The sequence below is a fragment of the Manacus vitellinus genome, unplaced genomic scaffold (genome assembly GCF_001715985.3).
Source record: "Manacus vitellinus isolate BGI_N305 unplaced genomic scaffold, ASM171598v3 scaffold_22_pilon, whole genome shotgun sequence".
Classification (NCBI taxonomy): Eukaryota; Metazoa; Chordata; class Aves; order Passeriformes; family Pipridae; genus Manacus; species Manacus vitellinus.
In genome coordinates this window covers 13,782,272-13,804,455 of record NW_021939632.1, presented here as the reverse complement: position 1 = coordinate 13,804,455, position 22,184 = coordinate 13,782,272, and the positions used below count along the sequence as shown (strand labels likewise).

Here is a 22,184-nt window from a genome sequence, read left to right as displayed (position 1 = left end):
TTCCCTATTGCATCTTCTAGAATGATCCATGCTTAATTAGTAAAGCTTGGAGTAAAAAGAATATTTCCATTTAGAATTACCACGGTCATGATGATGGTGGTGGTAGTGAGAAATCAGATGTTGGTCATACCCTCCAAGAGCTATTCTCCTGAGCCCATCTTTGGCTTGCATTTGGAAACACTCTTTATCACCATGAAGGCTACAGCCTGAGTTTTGCTGTGGGTGCTTTTTAATTTAACATGAAAGCCCACACTCTGCAGATTCTGAATATACCACATGGCACTCCCATGCATCAGGCAGGATGCACACAGTGATCAGGGTGAGCAGCTGGGAGCTTTGGCTCAGACTCCTGACAACTCCTGACCCTTGGCACAGGGAGAACCAGAGAACTGCTATATGTATCTGTAAAAATATATATTAAAAAGACAGTAAACCACATAATTAATATTTCTCTTTAAACCAACACATACACAACCAGAAAACCTGCGTGATTTTATTTCTCACACAAAAGCAAGAGAAGGTTTTTGTCTAAGTGGTTTAATGGTAACACTGCAATTTTCATGCTACATATAAAATTTATCCTAGACAGTTTTATATACTTTGTTTAATTGACAGTCTATATTAGAGTTGCATAGGTAAAACTATGTAAGACAGATCACGGCAGATGGCAGATAATCAGTAAGTCCACATCTTTTTCCTTGATGTCCAGTATTTCAATCCTATTGCTGAAGAGAAGCAATAAATGCTGCACCTAGCATTAATGAACTGGTGAATACATGAAGAGCCATTATGGACTACAGGCAAGTGTACAGTGTTACAAAGAAAAAAAAAAAACCCCAAACCTCTTGTAGCAGTACAAAATGTTACAATTAAATCCTGCCAGAAAACAGTAGCTGACTACTTTCTATGTATGGAGTCCTTAAATAACATCCAAACTGAAGTCTCTGTAGTTGTTATAGTTTAAATATATTCAAAAGTTCTCCCTCCTTTTTTACAAAACACTTTCTGTTTTTTCATGGCTTGAACATTAATCATCTTTTGCAGTATCACAGACCATTTGGTAAACGTAACAACTGAATCTCCTGTTAGGCTTCTGTTCTATATGTAATACAAGGTCTTTGTCGAAGTAAACTTCATGACTGTAAGTCTGAAATGAGAAAAAAAAATTTGGATTGTAGTCTCTCTTTCCACAACTTGTTAATATCCATACCATTTTCCATGAGGAACAAAAAATATTTAACACTGGTGACCTCCATGATCAGGCAGGATTTTTGTGGGGATACACAGAGATTGCCCTTCCAGATAAAGGACAGCATTTTAAAACTTTGAGAGGTTTCTCACATACCTATTTTAGGCATCTAACTGCAATTAGATGCATCTGATTTAAGATACCAAGTTGCCTATGCAGTCAATGATAAAAGAGGTGCAAAGGTGCTGAAAATTTCAGACCATCTAAGTTGGATGTCCACCTAAGCTTGGACTGTATGAACAGCCCATTCCATCTCTCCAAATACACACACAGGGAGGTCCATGCTTAATTCTACGCATGAGTAGTTCAAGCTAAGATAGTGAAATTATTTACAAGTTGTAAAGTTAATCTGATGAAACTAGCCATAGGGTGAGTATTTAATTAGATAAATACTTTAGAAATACATAAGGACAGCCCTTTCCCCAACTAAAAAACCCAAACAAATCAACAAACAAAAAGAATAATAATTTCAAATAATAAAGATTTTCAGATAAATGAGCTACTGTCTGATGGAATACTTACAATTTTAGAGTTTGTAATTATTTTAGAGTTTGTAATTTCGTAATTATTATTTTTAATAATGAGATTTTATACAAATCTCATCCCTTGGCAACACTATTTATATATTTGCTTCAAATCTGAACAAAAATGGCAGGTAAACGAGTATAGGGAAGAGACAGTGTGAACAAAAGACAGGAATTTTCCTCACCACATCCCAGGACTCCCGGAATGGAATACTCTTAAGGAGAATCCCATGTTCATTACAATGAAAATCAAGGTGAGCTCTTCCATCAGCTCCTATCTGAGTAACTGCCACAGTGGATAATAAATCCAGTTCATCTTCATAATCCACGATTTTGAATGTCTTAGGAAAAACAAAACCTCAAGTTTAGAAATCAAACGTAAATTCACATTCCCCTCCACCTAAATTGAATAGCTCTTTTTTCTTTCTGGTGAAAGCAGAATTGGAAAAATTCTAGTTCTTAAGTCTTCTGGTCTGACAGAGAAAACTTTGGGACACTGATACCCAACAGGCATCTTTCCCAACACAAGTTGTCCAGTGTATTTCAGTGAAATTCCTTAAGCAGGAGAAAATAAAGTGATATTCTGAAGAATCCTAATATGCAAGTAGATGTATTTTTATATATAACGTACAGGATATAGAAAAAAGGTACTTCTAAAGTGGCAGAAGAAATATATTTAAGCTCTTGATGCAGACATGGTAGAGACAGTGTAGCTTAAAACCTTTACTGGTTTTGAGAGGATGAGTATATTAGGGTAATTCCATTCACATGAATATTTCTATATTCTGTTCAGAGCTCTCTCTTGCTCCACACAGAGTGTGTCAGTGAAGAACTGAGACCAAAATGTAAAGACTGTGAACTAACTTAATTGCCTTTATTTCACTGTGACATACTCTTTAAATTCACGCCAGTCTTCTTCTTCCATAATGTAAAAACATCTACTGGAATCCCAAGTAAAGCGTAACAGCAGGGGAAAAAAAGAGTGTGTAGACTATTTTTATTATGGTTAAAAGAAAAAGTGGATAGAAATGAACTGCAGACCCTTAAGGGTTATATTGGACTGTGCTGTAGTTTTACCGTATTCTCTCAGAAAAAAAGAAGTGACTGCCAGAAACTGATGCATTTTAACTGTTGTGCTTATGACAATTACAGCTCCAGCTCTAGATAGAGAGCTAAAAAATATTTTTCATAACCTCTTGAAGACTCAACACCAAGGCATGTGGCGTTTTCATTCTCAAGAAGCAGTTACTTAAAGGAAAAGTGTTAAATACCTTTTCCTGCAATCTAATCAAAGTAACTGGGAAAGGAAAATGCAGTTTAGACATATTACATCAAAGAAAAGAGGAACCTAAAGCAGAGAAAAAAAAATTTCTTTCATTTCATAAAATGCTTTGTAAGAAACATTTAAAGGAGATATTTGAATGGAGAAAAGAGTAATGGTTTGTCACATTAATATCTCCTTTCTTTGCCACTGAAGTCACATGGAGTTATGATGGTATCTTGGGGCATAAGAGCAGTTCTTGCAAGAAAGAGAAAATCCATAGCTCAAATGTCTTAACCAAGAAGAAAAGATGACAGAGCATTTGAAGCAATTAGAAGTTGAGAAGACAGACACAGAAAAGGAATAAAGAACTCAAAGACATACTCAAAGAACTCAAAGAACTCAAAGAACTCAAAGACATAGCTAATGGTTATACCCACTGCACCTGAAACAAGAATGACTTCTGGATAGCTAAGCATCTAAAATAATCCATGAAGTGGTCTTACTCACTGCATCAGTTACCTCTTGTTCTGGGTCATCATCCAGCAAGTTAAAACGCTTTTTCACCACTCGACCAGAAGCTGTTACAGTAACAGTGTTGTTCACCTTTGGAGAAACATAGAGAAGTGTCTCTAGACTTCAGAGCACTTTAGTTTCCATCTTTTTGACAATTTCCTATATTTTGCTTTCTGAGCTTGTTTTAATCTCTCAGACTTTGTTTCACTTGTTAGCTGTGCATCACCCTTGTGCTGCTATGGCTTCTTTATGAGGCTTCATGAACTCAGTGACTTTAATTGAGGTATTATTGATATTTACTCATATTCAGAAGTTCTCAGGATGTCCTGTAGAGGTGGCAAAGGTTCTCAGCTACCATAATTTTTAGAACAGAAGTGTCTGAAACTAAGATGCTGTAATGAGAATTGACACAGCAAAGTCACCATCAGCTTGTTTCTTAAACTCTTAGTTGCAGAAGATGGGAAAAGTAGCATCTTAAACCACCACGGCTGCTTCCACTGGGCTTCTTTACCACAAGAAACATTCAAAACTGGGTTATCAATGTCACAATGGAAGTCAAAAGGAATAGGCACAGCACAAACAGGATTAAAACTCATATTTCTTTGTTCTTACTGTAACAGAAGTTACTCAAACAAACCCTAAAAAAACAGTATGGCAAGTCATTAGATGACCTAGCTTTCAGTTTCTGAATTCAATGGAAGATTTACTCCTGAGTTTGTGTAGATTTTTAATACAAAAACCTTTTTCTGCAAAAGCTTCAAAATTTTAGTATGACCGATTTCCAGGCATCTTACAGTACTCAAACTAAAAACCTGCTAGTAGGTAAGACATAACCTTGTCTGCTGAAGCAAAATGACAGTTCCAGCCATTATAAAAAAATTTTCTTCATGAGTGTGCTCTTTAACCTTTTTGATGTTAGATTGTCTTTGTGATTTTACATCACAAAAGACTTCACAAAACAACTGAGGTGATTTAAGAGCTCAGTCCTACCAGTAGGTTTAGATCATCTCCTCACCACTTGATTCTACCTTTCTGCACTCTTCTGATCCACTGATGATTCAGTTCTGTTCTGCTCCAGTTCAGCTCACCAAGCAAGCAGACAAGCACTCACCTTTTCTATTATTGTAGTGCACTGATTTGGCTCACCAAGAGTTAGCTGAATGCCAAATCTGTCACAAGAGAGTGACAGGTGTGCACGGCCAGGAAAAGAAACAGACTTTTGGAAGCAACGTATTGTCTTTGTTGTCTTATGAAAACCTACCCCTAAGTTATGAGGGACTTGAAACATTTCTAGCATTTGTATGATCAACTTACCTGAGCACCAGAGAGGCACACAATTATCACTTCGTGGCGCCTTCATTTGAAGGAAATCTGTTATCATCTATTAAGTATGTTTTATATCCATGATACATGTGATACTGCACACCATAAAGAATGCTGAAAACTAAAGAAAGGGCTGGAGGTTTCAGAAATCTATCCTGAAAATGTTACTGTTTTCAAAAATTTTTTTAAACTCTGATGATGACACAGAATGTCTTTTAATAAACCTTGAATTGAGCCCATAAAACACAGTGATTACTCATATATGCAAAACCCCCATGTATTGCTCAAAATCATACATTGTGATCTCAGACACTAAACTCACACAGTTTTCTCTGTTGGCTACAATCGTAAAATCTTCTGCAATCTCCATTTGATCTGTACGATTTTTAACTTCCTTAAGCTTCAAGACTCTACAAAAGAAACAGAAATTACAAAGTCAGTCACGTATTCTAATCTGCCTACTGCAACACTTCTATATAATCTTTTTAAATTGTGTACATAAAACCATCAGAAATAAGTGTAATGGAAATCAATTATTTTTGTAATTTATGTTTATCAATGACATTTTAACACAGTGGTCCTTGAACATTTTTCATATAAAAATCTAGACTCTGGCCTCCAGTGCCCACATTCATCACATAGAAATCTGCAGATGTTTCTACCAGAACTTCTGACAAATTTAAGACATTTTACAGTTTCTATAGTTTAAAGAGTGTTTGGGCCTGCAAAGTGTCAAACTACTGAATTTGTGCAGTTATGCAACCTCTGCTCTGATGAAAATAAGATTTGAAAAAAAAAAAAGAAGCTCATACTTTATCAAATTTGGTCCCACGTGGATTATTCTACCTGACATATCTGGATGGAAATATATCCAGTCAGGTTCAAGTGAACAGCATTTCATATCCTGTATGCCATTTTTTGCCTGAAGAAGAAAAGGAATATTAGTATTTTGAAAGTCTCACAGATCTAATTAAAGAGGAAATACTCAGCTCCTCACTACATACCTCTGAAGGTTTTTAAGTATTGCTCCTAATCATGACCAGAAAGGATGGCAGTGGAACAATAATAATAACAACAATAATAAAAAGACTCAGTTCCAATTCTCAAGACATTCCATGGAACAGTTTTAACATTTTTAATATGCAATAAGCAATGACCTTGTATCTTAGCTATATATAATCCTTTCTCTCCTGAAACTAAGCAAAATGAAGATTTAGCCTACACTCTGCAAACACATCAACAATTTCAGCAATCTGAATATCCAAGACATGGGATGTGTCAAGACATGAGACAAACATTAGCACAAAGTTTGACTTGAGCTTCAAACCTCAGGCTTAGCCTCTTTTGTGCAAATTATTTGTGGAGCATGTAAGCCTGGGACAGATCGTGATTTCAGCAATCAGATGCAAGCTGGTTAAAACCTTGGGACTCTGGCAGTAGCTTTTTGTTGGAAAATTTAGCTGACATTGATCATTCAAATTTTCAAACATATGAACCCACACAGATAAAAACAGATAAGAAAGGATTGTACATGTCCATTTTAATCAAAATTGATCTTCAGCTAGAGTTGTGAAACAACAGTTTTGAAAATAAGACATAGGAGGGGAAATCATTGATTTGATCAGGCTAGCAAAAGAGATAAGGACATCTACAGATAAGACTTTAGTCAAGAACTCTGAACAGGCCTAGAAGCTGCTTGTATTACAGAATCTTCAGGTCAACTCCAGGTTAAAAATAAAAGCCGAGATAGAGAGCTCACACAAAAGAATATCTGAAGAACAGTACATAAAAATAATTAGGAATAGATTATACTGAGTCATAAAACCTTTCTAGGGACAGAGAGGGATTAAACTGAGCAATGAAGTCTTTCTAGGGAGATTCAGAAGGCAAAAATCAAAAATAAACTACAAACATTAAGGAAATTTATTCTGCAATTTCTTAAAATTTAAAATAATTCTTTAGTCAGCATTTGGTAGGCTGACTACGCAGAAGTGCATTAAGATGTTACAGTTTGCTGTGTACAGTTTGCTGTGTAGACCTGACAGTGCCACTATTACATTGGAATGAAGGAAATATGAGAAGCAGTACTAATTCAGAAGGAAACATTTTACACATGACTCCATGGGATAGCTGATTTGATACTCTGGGGTGATCCCTGCAAAAGCACCACATTGGAAAACAAGGGTATTATTACCTCAAATGCTACTCAGAATAAGAGATGAAGACAGACATGATACACATTAATTTCAGAGAAGCTGCTATCTGAATATATTACCAAAGTATTGTCTTTCAGAGAACAAATATGGAAGACTCCTTTATGTTTTTTCTTGTTAGGTGTGATGATATAATGCCAAGGGTAACCTCCAATTTGAAATGCATTCTCCAGAGAAGATGCTTCAAATAGCAAAGGTGGGGTATCTGCAAATATTCGGTAATGTTAACACCATTAGTAGCAGAACAATCATAATTCCATTGATCCTTACAATTCTAAATTCCAGTAAAGCTACTAATTGTTCAGAACTTTTGAAGACTGGTGGAAGTGCATTGGCTGTGAATTTTTTTCCAGCACCAGCTATGCTACCTCAGCTAACGTCCAAGCACAAATCTGCAGCTCCCTGTGGAGGGTTACTGCCTTCTCAGACGTTGATGCTGAACTGCTCTTCTAATACCTTTGACTTACTTCACTCCAAATGAGCTGGATGAGCAAAGACATAGCAAATAATTAAAATTAATCCAGTTCATCTGACTGAGAAAGGATGTACACATGAACAGATCAAAAGACCATATCAAAAGGGTCAATATTCTCTTGGGAAAAATAGCCATAAATAGCTGGAAACAGCAAGCAGCAGTCTCAAATAACAGCATTAAATGCAGAATCTGAATATTCTTTCTCCTTTTGCGTAATACAACAAAATAGTGTGGACCACAATGAATGCAATCTATAATCAATAAAAATATGGACATTTTTGTAATTAATGTTTTTTTAGTTTTCCTTTTCAGTTCAGTTGGGATAAATTATAGAGATGTAATATGCCTTTCTTACAAATCTTCTGTTTAGTAAATGAGAGAAGCATCTTTGAACGAAATGGACCGCACAGAACTTTACAACTTCTGACAACGAGCTAAATTAAAGCCATTTCTACAGCTGCCATAACTGAATCAATTTTAGACTGAAGATCAGCTCTTTTTAACAATACAAAGAAAAGCTGGGGAAAAAACCTGACAAAATGTGGAGAAAATCTGCAGTTTCAACAGGCATTTAAACTGGCAGAGTATAAAAACACAAACTGAATTACTGTGAGGAGAGCAATGTTCTTATCTGGACTCCTGTGTGCCAAAGGTTTTATCCAAATTTAGACTTGTTCTTATCCTGCTTAGTCTAGATAATTATCCAGGTTCTAGCCAACGGTGCTGAGATGTCACATGACATGAGATACTGTGTTTACAGAGTGCTTCTTGCTTCTCTCTTCTTCCTTTGTTCATGTTTCCAGCATCTAGATTGAATGGAATTAGTTCACTGCCAATGGAAATGAAGTCTTTCCTGAGATGGAAAGTGGCTAGTTGTCTAGCTGTCTTTTGGACTAACGTATAGGAAATGGGAGATTCTGTGCAAGATATAACAAAGTTATAAAAAACTCAGGCATCTGCTGAAAATGTAGGGAATATTGAAGATGGAAGCATAAGCAGAGGACCTACTGATATTAAAATCAGTCAGAAAATGAAAAATGAGTTAAGAAAATTTGTTAACATTTAGTCCTACCAACTTTTAAAATAAAATATCTAGCAAGGTTCCTCAAAAATTCTGGTAGATGGACTAAATGATACAATTAAATATGTATATGTATGGTACAATTAAGTAGTATATCAATCCTGAGCAGTATAGACTGTTGATAAAATATGCCTTTCTTTTTATGTTCATTTGGCAAAGATTTGCAAGATCATAGCCACTTAAACAACTGTGGTAATATCACTCTGCTGCCTCAACTCTCCTGCTGTGTCACTTGCTCTCGTTGCTTAACACCCGTTTTATTGTTTGCAAGTTCTTTCCCAAGTCTTGCCTGTTTTCAATCTCCAGTTGAGCTTCTTTGTTCACTTCCTTAAAACTTTCCACACTCATCTAAAATAAAGTCATAAAGTAGTTCATGGCAGCACTAATAAGTATTTGCTCTAAAAAAAAAAAAAATCTACAAAGTATCTTCTTCCTTGTTTTCTTATGAAATTACTGTATCCTCTAACAATAAATCAAACTAGTTTTAAGTTCTGGACCTTTAGAAGTTACATAATGAAGATTTATAGGTACTTTTCCATTCCTTCCACTGTGACCAAAATCAAATTCCTCACCAGTTAACAGGTGTAAATGAAGTGGTAAGTACATAATTTTGATCTCTATACACTTCTTTTTGGGTATCTCACACCACAAAAACAGTACTGTAATAATGGCCATCCCCTTCAGGCAATTTCTGTAGGGAGGCTAGGACTAAATAAGAAGGAAAATGACACACAATTAAGTTATAGTAAATACAAGCCTAAACTCTGAAATAAGATCTTAAGATCTTGCTCACTGAAGCATTTGGCCATCTTCTTCTTAGAAGAAAACAACTCGAAACCCACAGAAATACAAGTATCTGCAAAGAGCAGCCATGGCAAATGTGTGTCATGAGTTCAAAACTTCCACAAGCTCTTGCATAGAATTCAAGATCAAAAATGTTTTTTCCAGTACACTGGTTTTAAATCTCAAAACTAAAAACTACAATGATCTACAAGCATGTTTTCCACAGGGCCCATAATATTAAATGGAGGTTTCGCAGACTGAGAGAGAGAAAAAAGAGGAAAAATTTCCCTTTGCAGAAACTGAGACATCAATTATAGCAACCTACTACTTTGTGTTGATAAAACATTGCATTTTAACTGAAAGCCTTTACTGTGTAAGTCTGTATTTTATGTATTCCCTCATTTTTATGTAAATCTGGATGGTTTGTTTCTTATTATCTGACAGTTGAAGAATATAAAGATCAAAAGCATTTTTATGTGGACAATCACCTGTAAAAACATTTAATAGAAAAACCTTCAAAATTAAAGAACTAAAAGAATGCATTCTTTGATGTTTGTGAAACCAACTTTTTTTTTCTTTCTTTACTTTTTTTTTTTTGCAAGTGCCTTGAGTGTGAACTTGTGAGAATGTATTTTTGTTTCAAAGAAAATGTCAGTCTTTGGTCACTCATTAAGAATCTTAGCACCAAATTCTAATCTTAAATGCACCAACAGAAATCACTGTCTGATTTCAGAGAAATTATAGTCATTACACAAAGCAGAACATTTTTAAGTTAATGATTTAAGGCATAAGAATTGTTTTTAATAATTTGTTCTCAGGAGTTAATTTTACTGAAAGTGGCACATTTCTGACAACCTAGAATTACCAAAATGCAAGTCAGACAAATTGTATTCAGTTTTCTTAAATTTCCTCTGCAAATTAGATTAAATGTTCTCACATGTTTGCTTACATACCATGTACTGTTTCTAGGTGCTACTAGCAGCTATCCTAGCCCTTCCTCTTTCCCAAGAGCAGTTGTGTCTCAGAAATGAGGAAGAAGTTTCCATTTCATGCATTGCTTATGAAGTTTTTAAGATAGCTTAGTTGCTGTAATAGTTTTCTAGGTAGTCTTATATAATTATAATTGTAATTACAACTAAAGCAAAACACGTTTTTACTATAATGTAAATCCAGAAATATAGCTATGGCACAATATAAGCACAATAATTTTAATTTTCTTGGTGTGAAATAAGTAATAATTAAATCATAAAAGCCAAGATAATACAAAGATCATAATTACCTGTTATTTTAATGTTACATGGAAGACCAAATGGATACTTTCCAACAACTCCCACCTGACCATTCCAGTTGAATTCTTGTCCCAAATCAAATGGCTGTTCCATGAACTAAAATAACACACAACAATTTAGCTTTATTGATGCATATTTACTTACTGTTTAGTTTTACTGCTCCATTGCTACTGCATTCTTTATCCTGTAAGATACTGCTCAAGGTCTTATTTTCGAATCAACGTTCGATTTTTGATTGGAAGGATATAAACTCCAAAGGCGCCCTGCAGTTCTGTTTGAGATCAATCTTCCACACCCACCAGTTTTTGGCCTTAACAATCATCTAAAGCTACAGGCTAGGTGTGTAAAGAGGAGCACATCTGGTCTAAGGTTTACATAACTCCTCTGAAGTGCCCGTCTGACCCCCCCATGTTCTGCCACCTGTAACTAGTGCAGGCAGAATTTTCTGATAGTGTATCCGTTTACATCTTCTGACTATAAAGAAATTTAGGCAGGAACTCTATCCTTTGACACAATCCCCATGTACCTGTGCAGCATTATGTGAATATTTATGACTTGTTGCCCTAAAATAGCACACACTGTATGAAAACTTATGTATTTCATTACCTGTTCCAAAATGGCCTTGAAGTTATAGAGTCTGACCAGACCCACGCTATACATTACAATCAGGATTCCATTAGAAACAGCAACATCTGTCACACTATTGCCAAATATCTGGAATAAAAGGAAGCAAAATGTATTCTATTAGAGAAGAAATAATTGAGACAGTGCAAAATAGTGACATTATGTCCTTAATTTTGCAATCACTTTCATTTTTTATTCTGATCAAACCCTATGATCAGTGTTTTTTAAGTTCATAAAGTTTTCTGTAATTTATCTGTCCTACTGAGTTTCTGTAATACTTTGCACTGCTGTAACACCTAAGGTTAGATTAGTCATAATCTGCAAGCAGATTCATTCCCTAATCAGTTCTCAGTATATCTTTATACCATGTTACCCTGATATTATCATACATGAATAGATTATATTATCCAGCATGTCACAAGAATGTTAGCAGAACTAGCAACTCAATCTACAAGTCCTGATTTCAGATCTTCTTTCTTTATCACCAGGGTAAAATACTAGTCTAATCATAGCTCTTTGTACAGCTGTACCAAAACTACATTATCCAGCTGTCACAGAGTACAGCATCCTCTCTGAATCCAAATTAGACACAACATGAGAAGCTTTTAATAATTATGCAGTATTCATTTCTGCCACTGTTTAACACATCACTGAGAAACCCCCACAAACTAATTCTTCATATTTAATGAATAACAACATGTGATGTTTGTAATTTTTCCAATAGGTATGCTTAGAAATGTAGTTTTCATTTCTTTAATCTGACTATGTGAAAAAAGCAATTAAACCAGTTAAAACAGGCTTAAAAACAATTAAAAAATATAAAGAAACCCAAAAGATGCAAGACTCCTACATCTTAACACTATCAGTGATCTTGTGATCTGTTTGGTTCTGAAAGATATATTCAATCCTGAGACTTTGCCTTTTATTTAGACTCATGGCTCTTTCAATACATTTGTTAGCTTAGGTCCCAGTGTCTTCCAGACACAAACCTTAATACTCTTCCAACTCTGAAGTCTACTTTGTATCTTTGAGACCTTAGCCCCTCTGAATTCAGAATTTATTGAGTAACATTTCAGTAAAGCTGATGCATGAGATGCATTCTGCAGTGTTAAACAGTAACCCTAATCTAATATAATCTAATAGTTATATCAGGCCTGGCATTGCATTCATTGGTTGCTTCTGCTGCTGGGTGTATTCTCACATCCCAAATTCTGCCTTGCCATTACTCCCAGTTGTAACAATTTCTCTCATGAGTACTTGGCACAGACCCAGCCGAAGCATTACTCTTTCAGATGTTTTGCCTACTACGACCGTGATGATTCTGGCACGCCATTCCTAACCAGATTGAGCATACCTTTGATACTGGTAATATTTTTTCCAGCCCTAAGTACTTGCAGAACAATACACAATGCCCCCAAACTTTCATGGGCCCAAATGAAAAAGTTTAACCCCACACCTTCTCTTGCTAGCCCAATCCCAATTACAGGCTCAACCCAACCTAGCAGCAACTAAAACTCACTCATAGCTCTGGACCCTAAACGAGACTGTACCTCACAGAACCTTGAAGAGAGAGTTTGCATGTTTTTACTGTTCCATTTGTAAGCTGTATCCAGGGTTTTCTTGGCTTAAAATAGAACAGTAAAACTTGCCATCTACCTCTAGGCTTCCCAGTATACAGATTCTTACTTACAGGTTGCAAACTGAACTCAGAAAGGTTGTTTGCTCTTGACTGGTAAATCAAGACATATTTACATTTGTTATCCATTAACAGTGATAACAGAAGTTTGAAAAATTTGTAACTGTACAGAATTCATAGACTATTACTAGGACTGGGTCAGAGGCCTATCTGTCTTTTGTTAAAGAGGTGAAAAGAAGTCTACTTTAGGATTTGCTGATTCTTACAATTGCTCTAAATAAAGGCTAAAGTCCTTCTACATGTCAAAGAGTAACCCAATAACAGAATGCATTTGCATTTTCTCTGCCGGTCATTAGAATTAAGAATCTTGCCCCCAGCGCCCCTATCAGACACAAGAACACTGTTGCTAATTAATGTTTCAGCTGCTTTTACAAGCTGTAAGTATGGCTTCTGAAATTCTGAAACAAGTGCCTAAACTAGAACTGTCATAGAACTACAGTACGGATCAACTTTAACGGAGAAATTAACTTACCTTTTTGTTTATTTCTAGCATTCCAATGAAAGAAAGAGGTAAAACTTGGAATACAGCAAGATAAAACAATACAGACTGTTGTATTCCTGCCTAGAAAAGAACAATATTGAATATAGTTATTAATGGTAGGACACCTTGATCTTCTGCCATAATAACAAATTATAATGTCTCCATCTTTGTACTTGTACATTTTTTTGATCAATATTGTAAAATTGATGGTTTTTCAACAAACATACCTGCCGTGCTGCTGCAGGGAGCTTATTCTGAATTGTCTTTACAACCATTACCTCTTGAGGAGTATCCCAGCTCAGATACCTATTTGTGATAAGAAAGGCCTATCTTAATCACGTAAAAAACCATTCATTAGTAAATATATTACTTCACATAAAATGTAATCTGCTATAACTATGCAGATGCCTATGCCCAGGCAAACTTCAGTATTTGATTTGAAAGAGGTGCTCAAGATGTTTGCTGTTTGCAATAGTGCAGAACCCACAGAAGTAGGGATGGCTTATTTCATACAGGATTGTGAGAAAAATTTGGAAAGCATGAACACTTCCCATCTTAGTTTTTCTCCTTCCTTTCATAATCACTGCCTTCTTATCCTTCAGCCTAAAGGAAATAATTTCTTCCGAGAACTGAAAAAAAAAGCAGCAGTTTACCAGAAGCAGTAACTGCTCTGCTTTAAAAGAGCAAAATGGAGAAGAATGTTAGCAAGTTCAAAACAGCTCAAAATTTAAATGTGTTTTTTGTATGTTTGTTGAGGTTTGTTCTACAGCTCTTAAAGGTCCTTTCCTGGTATGTTGCCATTGCAATATTAAAGGCTGTAAAGTTGTCAGAGAAAAGCAAATAGTAGCATAGGTTTTGTGGAACTTGATACCAAATTTAAGACTATAATACTTAAGTTGATAAAATTCTTCTACAGGTAAGAGCATGCAGGAGCAATACTCCAGGTAACATTCTAGACTAACAAACCTGTAGTCAGCCACAGGATGGTACTAAAATAAACACGACTTCCCTTCTCCACTATAATACTAATGACTGTTAATTATATAAAGCCTAGTTGTTGTTTAATACCTGAAGGACTTGCAACAGGAACCAGCAAGGTATATTTTTTCCAGTACTTCTCCACTATCAGCAGAGAGACGTAGAAGCCAGTTCTGCACCGTCAAGACTATCAGGGAAGCTTTATAATCTGAGGGACTTGGTAACATTTCCCCCTGCATAAAAAAAAATTATTAGAAAAATAGTTGTACCAGGAGGATACATAACATTTGGACACAGTCAGAAGAACACAAAACTTAATACACATTCCTCAAAAGCTAAACGAGGAAAGCAGCCTGCTAATGGCATCAGCATCTCTAAGATCATGTCCATGCCAAATAATCATCTATCACATAAATAATCTGTTGTCACACTTTTTGCAAGACAGTTACCTTTTCTAGAAAAGACATCTTTTAAAACTTCCTTGCCTTGCAAAAAATTAAGTGTAACTGCTTATTGATCTATTTGATACCAGTCTTGAAGAGAAAATTGTTGAAGTATTGCAAAATAAGACATTCAATGGTAACTCAACAGTAACTGCTAAGAAAAGTATTTACACTGCTTTATTTTTATGCACCTCAAGGATTGGCCTAATATTTCTAAGATCTGTGGACACTGGATGGGAGAAAAACTCCTTGTGGGGGAGAGAAATTATATAATATATTAATTAGAAACAGCAGAACATATTTTGGGCAGAGTTGCTTCAATGGGCCTTCAGTGCATCTGCTTTTTCATTTTTTTAATGTGAACAGATCTAGTGAAAACTAAAACTCCCAGCTACTGCCCTTGCTATTTAAAAAATAAAGAAAAATATAAACAGAATCTATTTTGTAAGGAATTAAGAGTTAGTTGCATAAGCATAAAGGCATAAAATCTTCCATGAACACTTACCAGAAAAGCATTTGAATGCACTACTGAGAAATGCAGAGAAGTATACCTCCAAATGTTCAGTTAATATAAATCAGCACATGTTGCAAACCTTTAATGAGCTAACTCCATGAAACATTGAGAAAGTAGTTTGCAGGGAAAGAGTGCTCTATTCTAAACATATTTCACTGAAATATATTCATTTACTATTTTGCACAACAATGCTCTAGTAAAAAATAATCTTACCAGTGGGCATTCCAATAATAAAGCATCTTCTATTTTTTCTGACTTAGCACACTTTGACTTTTGATAAAGTATTCTTGGGGCTTGTGCAATGCTAGAGGAAAATGATGGATAATCATTAGTCTGTTCTGTAGACCACATTCTATCAACAAGTCATTTCATACAGTCTTATAAATCCTGCCTTTTCCTTAGGCAGATCAGAAATCTAAAGTCTTATTTTTACTCTGTAAATATAACTGAAATTTCTCTCAAAATAGGGCCTAATAAACAATAGTTAATATAATGTGACATTTAAAAGCTAACCTTCTCTATATCTCCTGGTTTGGTGTTATGGTTTGGGTAGGGGTTTTGTTTGTTTGTTTTGGGTTTGTTTTTGTTTTTTTTTTAGTAACAAACTTAATAGTAACACTCTTCCTTTAGTGATAAACATTAAAAAGAAAGCATATTTCAGAAACTAACGATCATCCTGGAACCTTCCCCTTGAGTTCTTCCAATGTTGCCTTTCATAACATAAAGGTTCAGATATTTTTAAACAAACCCTACTAACTAAAATGAAAGCTTTGTACTGTGCATAGTTTTCCCCTCTGGAAGAGGATGAGACAAAGATAAACCTGAAAGATGTTAGACAGGTTAACCCAGTACTGAAAGCATTCAGACAATGTAGGAATAGAAGTAGATTTAGATCTCAGCTGCAAGTGATAGATTAATTTAATTAACTCTCAGTGGTTTACACCGACAGAGTAATTTGTCTTCTATGTATCATATGACTTCTATGTCTCAAAACTGCTCTGACCACAACTTACTCAGCAATGCAGTTCTCCAAGACCATGCTACTTCCCTCACAGGAGGGACGGGCAAGGACAAGGGCTGGTGTAACAGATTTCCCGTCCTCTGCCCTGCCATATGCTGCCTCCTAACCTGTGCTTCTGCAACTGATGATGGAATAAGAGAGTACATCAGATCAGAGAACTGATCTGCAAAATAAATTAGCAAAAACCAGCACATGCTCTGCATGCTGTACTTTCACATGAAAAATAATTTACCTATTTTATACAGAATTCATAGACATGAGGCTTGTTACGTTGCCTGATTTTGTGACACACTCTAGTACACTGCTAGTTCAGATTACAGAGAACTACTGTTCATTTGGCTTTTCAGTGCCAGATTATAAAATGGTGATAATCTTCCACTCTTATTAAAGTACTCTGAAAGCTGAAGTTAATACAGCACCAGTAAGATCAGACTTTCTTTTATCAAAGCAAGTGTCACATTAAAATACAAGGGCATCTAAATGTAATTCAACAGAGATTTATGCTCCTGGTTATTTCTTGTTCCTAGGTAAATTCCAGTCAATTCATAGCAGCTATTTGAATGAGTAAAGTTAGCAACATGTCTAACACAGAATCACAATCTCAAAACTGTCGGGGTGCCTTGTAATTGTAAATTTATTACCTGCTAATACAGCACTGGTAATTGTCCATGTATATTCTTCCTCTTTCATATGCAATAGGAGATGCAGAATGAGTTGTCCAAACATTCTTGAATTTAGTACTTTCCTGAAACACAGTAGTTGTAATAAGGATGGCTTTTGTAACAAACTTTGCTTCTGGAAAATATTTTATTTGGCTCCTGCAGCTTAACAACTTACATGAATTGAAACTTTATAGTTGAAAATATAAAAGAGATTCTTATTTGTTTTTTTTTTAACCAAATTAAAAGACTTTTCTTAAAGAAAAATTGTCTTTTTTTTTTTTAACCAAATTAAAAAGATTTTTTATTACCTGTAATGGACAGCATGGGTGAGGGACGTTCTGTCATTATCTTACCTGCATTGAAGCTGGCAACTAAACTTTCATGGTGACTTTTGAAATCAAGAACTAAACTCCCCAGAGTTTAAATATGCATAGAATTCTTTTATATATAATTAATTGTATTTATTGAACATCTAATTCCATTTTGCCGGCCGTGTTTGGTGTGAAAGGTAGAAAAATGTGTTTGCAGTTATTTGCAAAAAGCGCCTGAAATGTTAATGGAATAAACTGCTTCCATAAAAGTTTCTTGCATGCATTATAGGTATCAGTAGCTTTATACCATTAACAAGGTTCTAGTCTTGCAAAAAAAGTGTAGGTCAAATGTACTTATTTTTATTTCAATAAACTTTGCATGCCCATTGATCTAATTGCATTAGAACACACTTCAGCTGACTTCCAATAAGCATATTTTCAGTATAACATAACTGCCAATTCCCTTCCACTTCCAATGTATTCCTATCAACTACTGCATGGGAGCAGTAATCATTCTGATTAAAAAAAGAGTTCAGTTTCTAATTGGTTTAATTCCTTTTTTTTATTATCCCATCAATTCACTGATTGGTTAGGGTTATGTTTACCTGAAGAACTCTGCTGACTAGCTTAGTTGTGAGAACTCCTTTCAAGTTTAACGTTGATGCTCTCTTAAGCACTATGAATTTAATATTGGTATTAAATATGAAGCCATTTTAGGGAAATAAGTGCTATAAAATCTCACAAAAGCTTATTTATAACACAATTATTAGATTTACAGGTGCTTCTGCAGTTTTTGCACAGCATAATCGTCTCTACATTTCTAGGTCTGAGACTCGAGAAGTAAATTTAACCATTTCTAACTCTCCTCAGTAAAACTGCACATTTTTTTCCCCCCAAACTTGTTCGTCAGCGTGACCAGGGACTTCTCAAACACCTGGGCTAAGCACTGACACTCAGTCCCCCCGACTGACAGCCAGTACCCGCAGGGATTCAGCCAGCGCCGAAACGCCCCGCTGTTACCTGACACATGATCTTCCTGAGGAGTCCCAGGTTTTTCCTGTGGGCGACACCAGCATCCCTGGCATAGAAGCCGTGGGCCCTGCGGGCGAGGACGCGGCAAACGTTGTGCGGGCCGGGCGCGCGGGGCGCCCTGACTCGGCGGGCCGCCTCGCAATTCCCGCGGCGGGGGGGCACCGCCTTCCTGCCCGCATGCCGGCTCGCCCTGCCTGCCCCGCTCAGCCTGGCGTGAGGGTCGCGAGCCTTGCTGGCATCGGGCCCGGCCCGGATTTTCTCGACGCCCGCGAGAGTGAAGCCGAAGCGGGAAAGCTCGAGCGGCTCTTGTCTTGACTCACGAGAGACGCGCTACCGGGCCTCCCTTATGGGCTCACGCTCCCGCGCGTTCCCCGCCGACAAGCGCGAGTTCCCAGTCAAACGAGCACGGACCACGCCCTGCGCCGCCGTTCGCCTCCCCGTGGCCCGCGAGAGGTTACTGTAGTTGCAGGGCGAATACGCGAGCGGCGGCCGGACATTCACCTCCCGCCGCGGTCCCGGCCCGCAGCGCTGCACGGACCGGCTGTCCCGCGCCTGGGTGGCGGAGCGGGGCCGCTCCCGACGGCAGCGCTGCGGCGTCGGCCAGGCACCGCTCGGAGGACCGGGCAGGAGGGAGGCGCTGCGCGGGGGTCGGGGAGAGCCGCCGAGCTGCCCAGGGAGCTCTGCCCCGGCCGGGCTGGCACCTGCGGGCCGGTGGCACCGGCCACCACCCCTTTTGGGTACGGCGGGGTGGGATGGAGCGTACCGGGGCTTGGGGGAAGGTCGGAAATGTTAAGGGATTTGTTTAACCCTGTTTAAGACTCCAAGGTCAACAGCAACTCCTTAAGATGGATGACGCTTCAATTGTGTATTTTTAGAGCTACATTCCAAAAGTTGTCACAATTATCAGTCACTAATTGCCGGCAGAGCAGCTGAAGTCTGCGGATAAACTTCTTTCCCTTGCTTGCCAGAGGCCGGGCGCCCACATGGGGTAACGCGGAAGTTGCTGATATTTTGTGTATTTTGTCTGTGTCTATTCTTCAGGGTCTCTGAGTGAAACCTTTAATCTTCACTGATACTGTAAGCAAAGAGAGAGGCCTTTAATTTTCTGGTGCTTTACAGTTATTTGATGAAGTGAGTTAAACACACAAACACGGTGGTTGCAGTTGCTCCTTCAAAGACCTGGGTGAGACAAGTGCGTGCATCCTGCCCAGTGGATCTGCAACACTGCCAGGGACTTCAGAGCTGACAGGGCAGGTTGCAGCTAAGCCAAGTCCATATGGACACCCAGAGTCTTGCAGGAATGTTAGTGAATGAAGTGCTTCAATATAAATTGTGGACAGTAGTAAAATTCACGTTGCTCTATCCCAATTCTCATCATCTTTAATAGAAGGAAAACATCGTTTGTGTTGAGACAAATCATCTTTTGTTAGACGGTACAGTTAAATGTTCGATATTTCGCAGAAAATAGGATTAAAAACAGTGTAAGTGATTGCATTTGGAGGTTTAGATGCATCTTCACTGTGCATGTATATGTGGTGGCACAAAGTCACCACAGCTCCTTTTTTTCCTCTTCTTTTTCCTCCTTCCTGTGTAAGCAGCAGCCAGCAGAGGGTGCGCAGGGTAACGGGTAACTCTTCTGTGATTCAAGTAAATGTTTTCAGAACATCAGCAGAGTTTATCTCCCGTTCTCTCTCTCCCTCTGCCATTGTAGAAACTATTTTCTCTTTCCTCGACTATATTTGACGGGCTACCTGGCAGCTGGTGTAAGAACAGGCATTTCTCACTCAATATTTGTGTACATGTGATTAAAATCATATGTGGTGGCATTGGTTTGTTTGTTTTTATCTGCTTTGCTTTTTAACCAGTGTTAACTGTGTTTTCTGTATAGAAGTCAGAATAAATCAAAATAATTTTTCTTTTGTTTTTCTCTTCTCCTTGGGAGTCAGTGCTCTGCAGCAGTTTTACTGAAGTTGCTGTATGCCCACAGGGAGGTCTTCATCATTCCTGGTTATTATGCACGAGGAAGAAAAACAGTTGAAAATTTTAGATCTGCTGAGTTTGAAAAGTTGTGAAATATCCTATTGTTTCAAATGCGCATATTTTTTTGGAAGCATATAATTGAAAAACTAATCATGAAACCTCAAGAGGGCATGATTAGTCACTTGGTAGAATAGAATAGCAGTAAGCATTCAGTTGATGAATGAGTCTGGTTGACAGTAGTCGCCCCCATCCCTCTGGATTTGAAATATTAAGAAATATTAATATGTATGTATTTTAAAAATAGCCACTGGTAATTCATAATTATACCTTCTGTGTTACCATTATCTTGAAATTTTTTTTCCTTTGTGTCCATGATTGTCACTTGCATCTGTTTTGTGTAAGGTGTTTTGAGTTTTGGTAGTGTTTGATGGTGATAAAATAGATCAGCTGTGCTTTACAGGAGAGTGTTGGGGATTAATGGTCAAATGTCTAGATAAGCTTCTAGGTGCCAAGCAAAAGGGACTGTATGAAGTTAATTGTTTCCAGAATACTTTTCTGTCCAGGAATGTAACATAAGCTGCACATACTGTTCCTAATATAGGCTGTTTTTTTCTTTATAACAGAGACTCTACAAGTTGGCTTAGTGATTGGAGATGGAAAAAGTTGTTATATTTGTAATTGGAGATCAGTCAAATGTCAAAATATTTTCATCTAGTAAGTTCATTAAATTAGCTTCTTGGACAGAAATAAAAGGTTATTTCTGTTCTTTTTGATTTGTTTTTTTTTTTTTCCACTGACATCTCCCTCAGAACTGATACTTTTAAAGGATTTTATTCATCAATTAAGTGGTTTACATATGTTTTGGGGTGTAATCCACCATTAAAAAAACATTAAAACAGTTCCTTTCTCCTGTATCTTTATTTTTGTCTCTGTGGGTGTGACTGCTCAAGGTTTTAATGGCAACATCAATTAAAAATGTATTCTTTCAGGTCTAGCTTGCATTTGATGTGTATTCATTCTTCTGCATGTCCACTTTCAAAAAGTATTGCTAAAAGTGCTGTGTTAGCTGGTTTGAGGAGAGGAGGAGTTTTAAGGCTGTTTCTTAAAATTTCTCAACTAAACTGACCTATACTTGTAACAATGACAAAATTATAAAGGATAAAAGGCAGTACTCCACAGGGAAAAAAAAGTCTTCCATGTTGCTTTTCAGCATGGTTATCAATTGCATTGCTTCTTTAAAGTTTTTCTTTTTCTGAAAAATAGCTATGCTGCCACAAAAATTAGCCATTTTTAATGTAATTCAGTTTAGTGTTAATTTCTTTAAAGATGAAGGTTGAATTGCTTTGATTAATAATAAAACATAAACTATTCCTGACTGTGCCTCTGAACAAGGAAATAACTCCTAATTCTTTCAGACATTTCTTGCTGTCGTGACTTCAGGGTATGATCATGTTACCTGACAAAGGGTGTTTGCACGTTTCATTAACAAAAATCACTTAGAGAAACAACTGAGCAAGGACTTGCTTCTGAAAATGTTATTTAGGTTTCCAAGTAATTTAGATACTTTTTCAACTTTTAGTAGCTAGGTTGTCCACTTATCTCATGATCTGTGGATCACTTTTAATTCTCAGGGATATACATGCATGTCTCCAAGGGGTTCATTCACATTTAACACTGGATGCAACAGTAAATTTAAATTCCACACCTACCTCACTCTCTTTGCTTTTT

At 36.9% G+C, this 22,184-nt stretch overlaps 2 protein-coding genes across 3 annotated transcripts in view; one reads left to right on the top strand and one right to left on the bottom strand.

Annotated features, from left to right (window-relative positions):
* Positions 1-22,184, top strand: part of METTL8 (methyltransferase like 8) — a 79,579-nt gene that overhangs the window by 38,109 nt on the left and 19,286 nt on the right. The window contains exon 1 of one of the 2 annotated variants that reach the window (XM_018072517.1): positions 19,135-19,213. The exons of the other annotated variant lie outside the window; for it this stretch is intronic. The gene's annotated coding sequence lies outside the window, so the exon portion shown is untranslated. Of the gene's footprint in view, positions 1-19,134; positions 19,214-22,184 lie in introns of those variants that run through there. 2 annotated transcript variants of the gene reach the window in all.
* DCAF17 (DDB1 and CUL4 associated factor 17) lies at positions 468-20,798 on the bottom strand. Its single transcript, XM_029959914.1, has 16 exons — positions 20,784-20,798; positions 18,833-19,244; positions 18,465-18,781; positions 17,113-17,216; positions 15,664-15,754; positions 14,584-14,726; positions 13,743-13,821; positions 13,507-13,596; positions 11,321-11,428; positions 10,705-10,810; positions 7,149-7,291; positions 5,686-5,795; positions 5,196-5,283; positions 3,557-3,640; positions 1,959-2,114; positions 468-1,147 (listed from the first exon to the last, which is right to left on the bottom strand). Exons 1-16 carry the CDS (start codon positions 20,796-20,798, stop codon positions 1,028-1,030), a joined length of 2,166 nt encoding a protein of 721 aa, XP_029815774.1. The 3' UTR covers positions 468-1,027.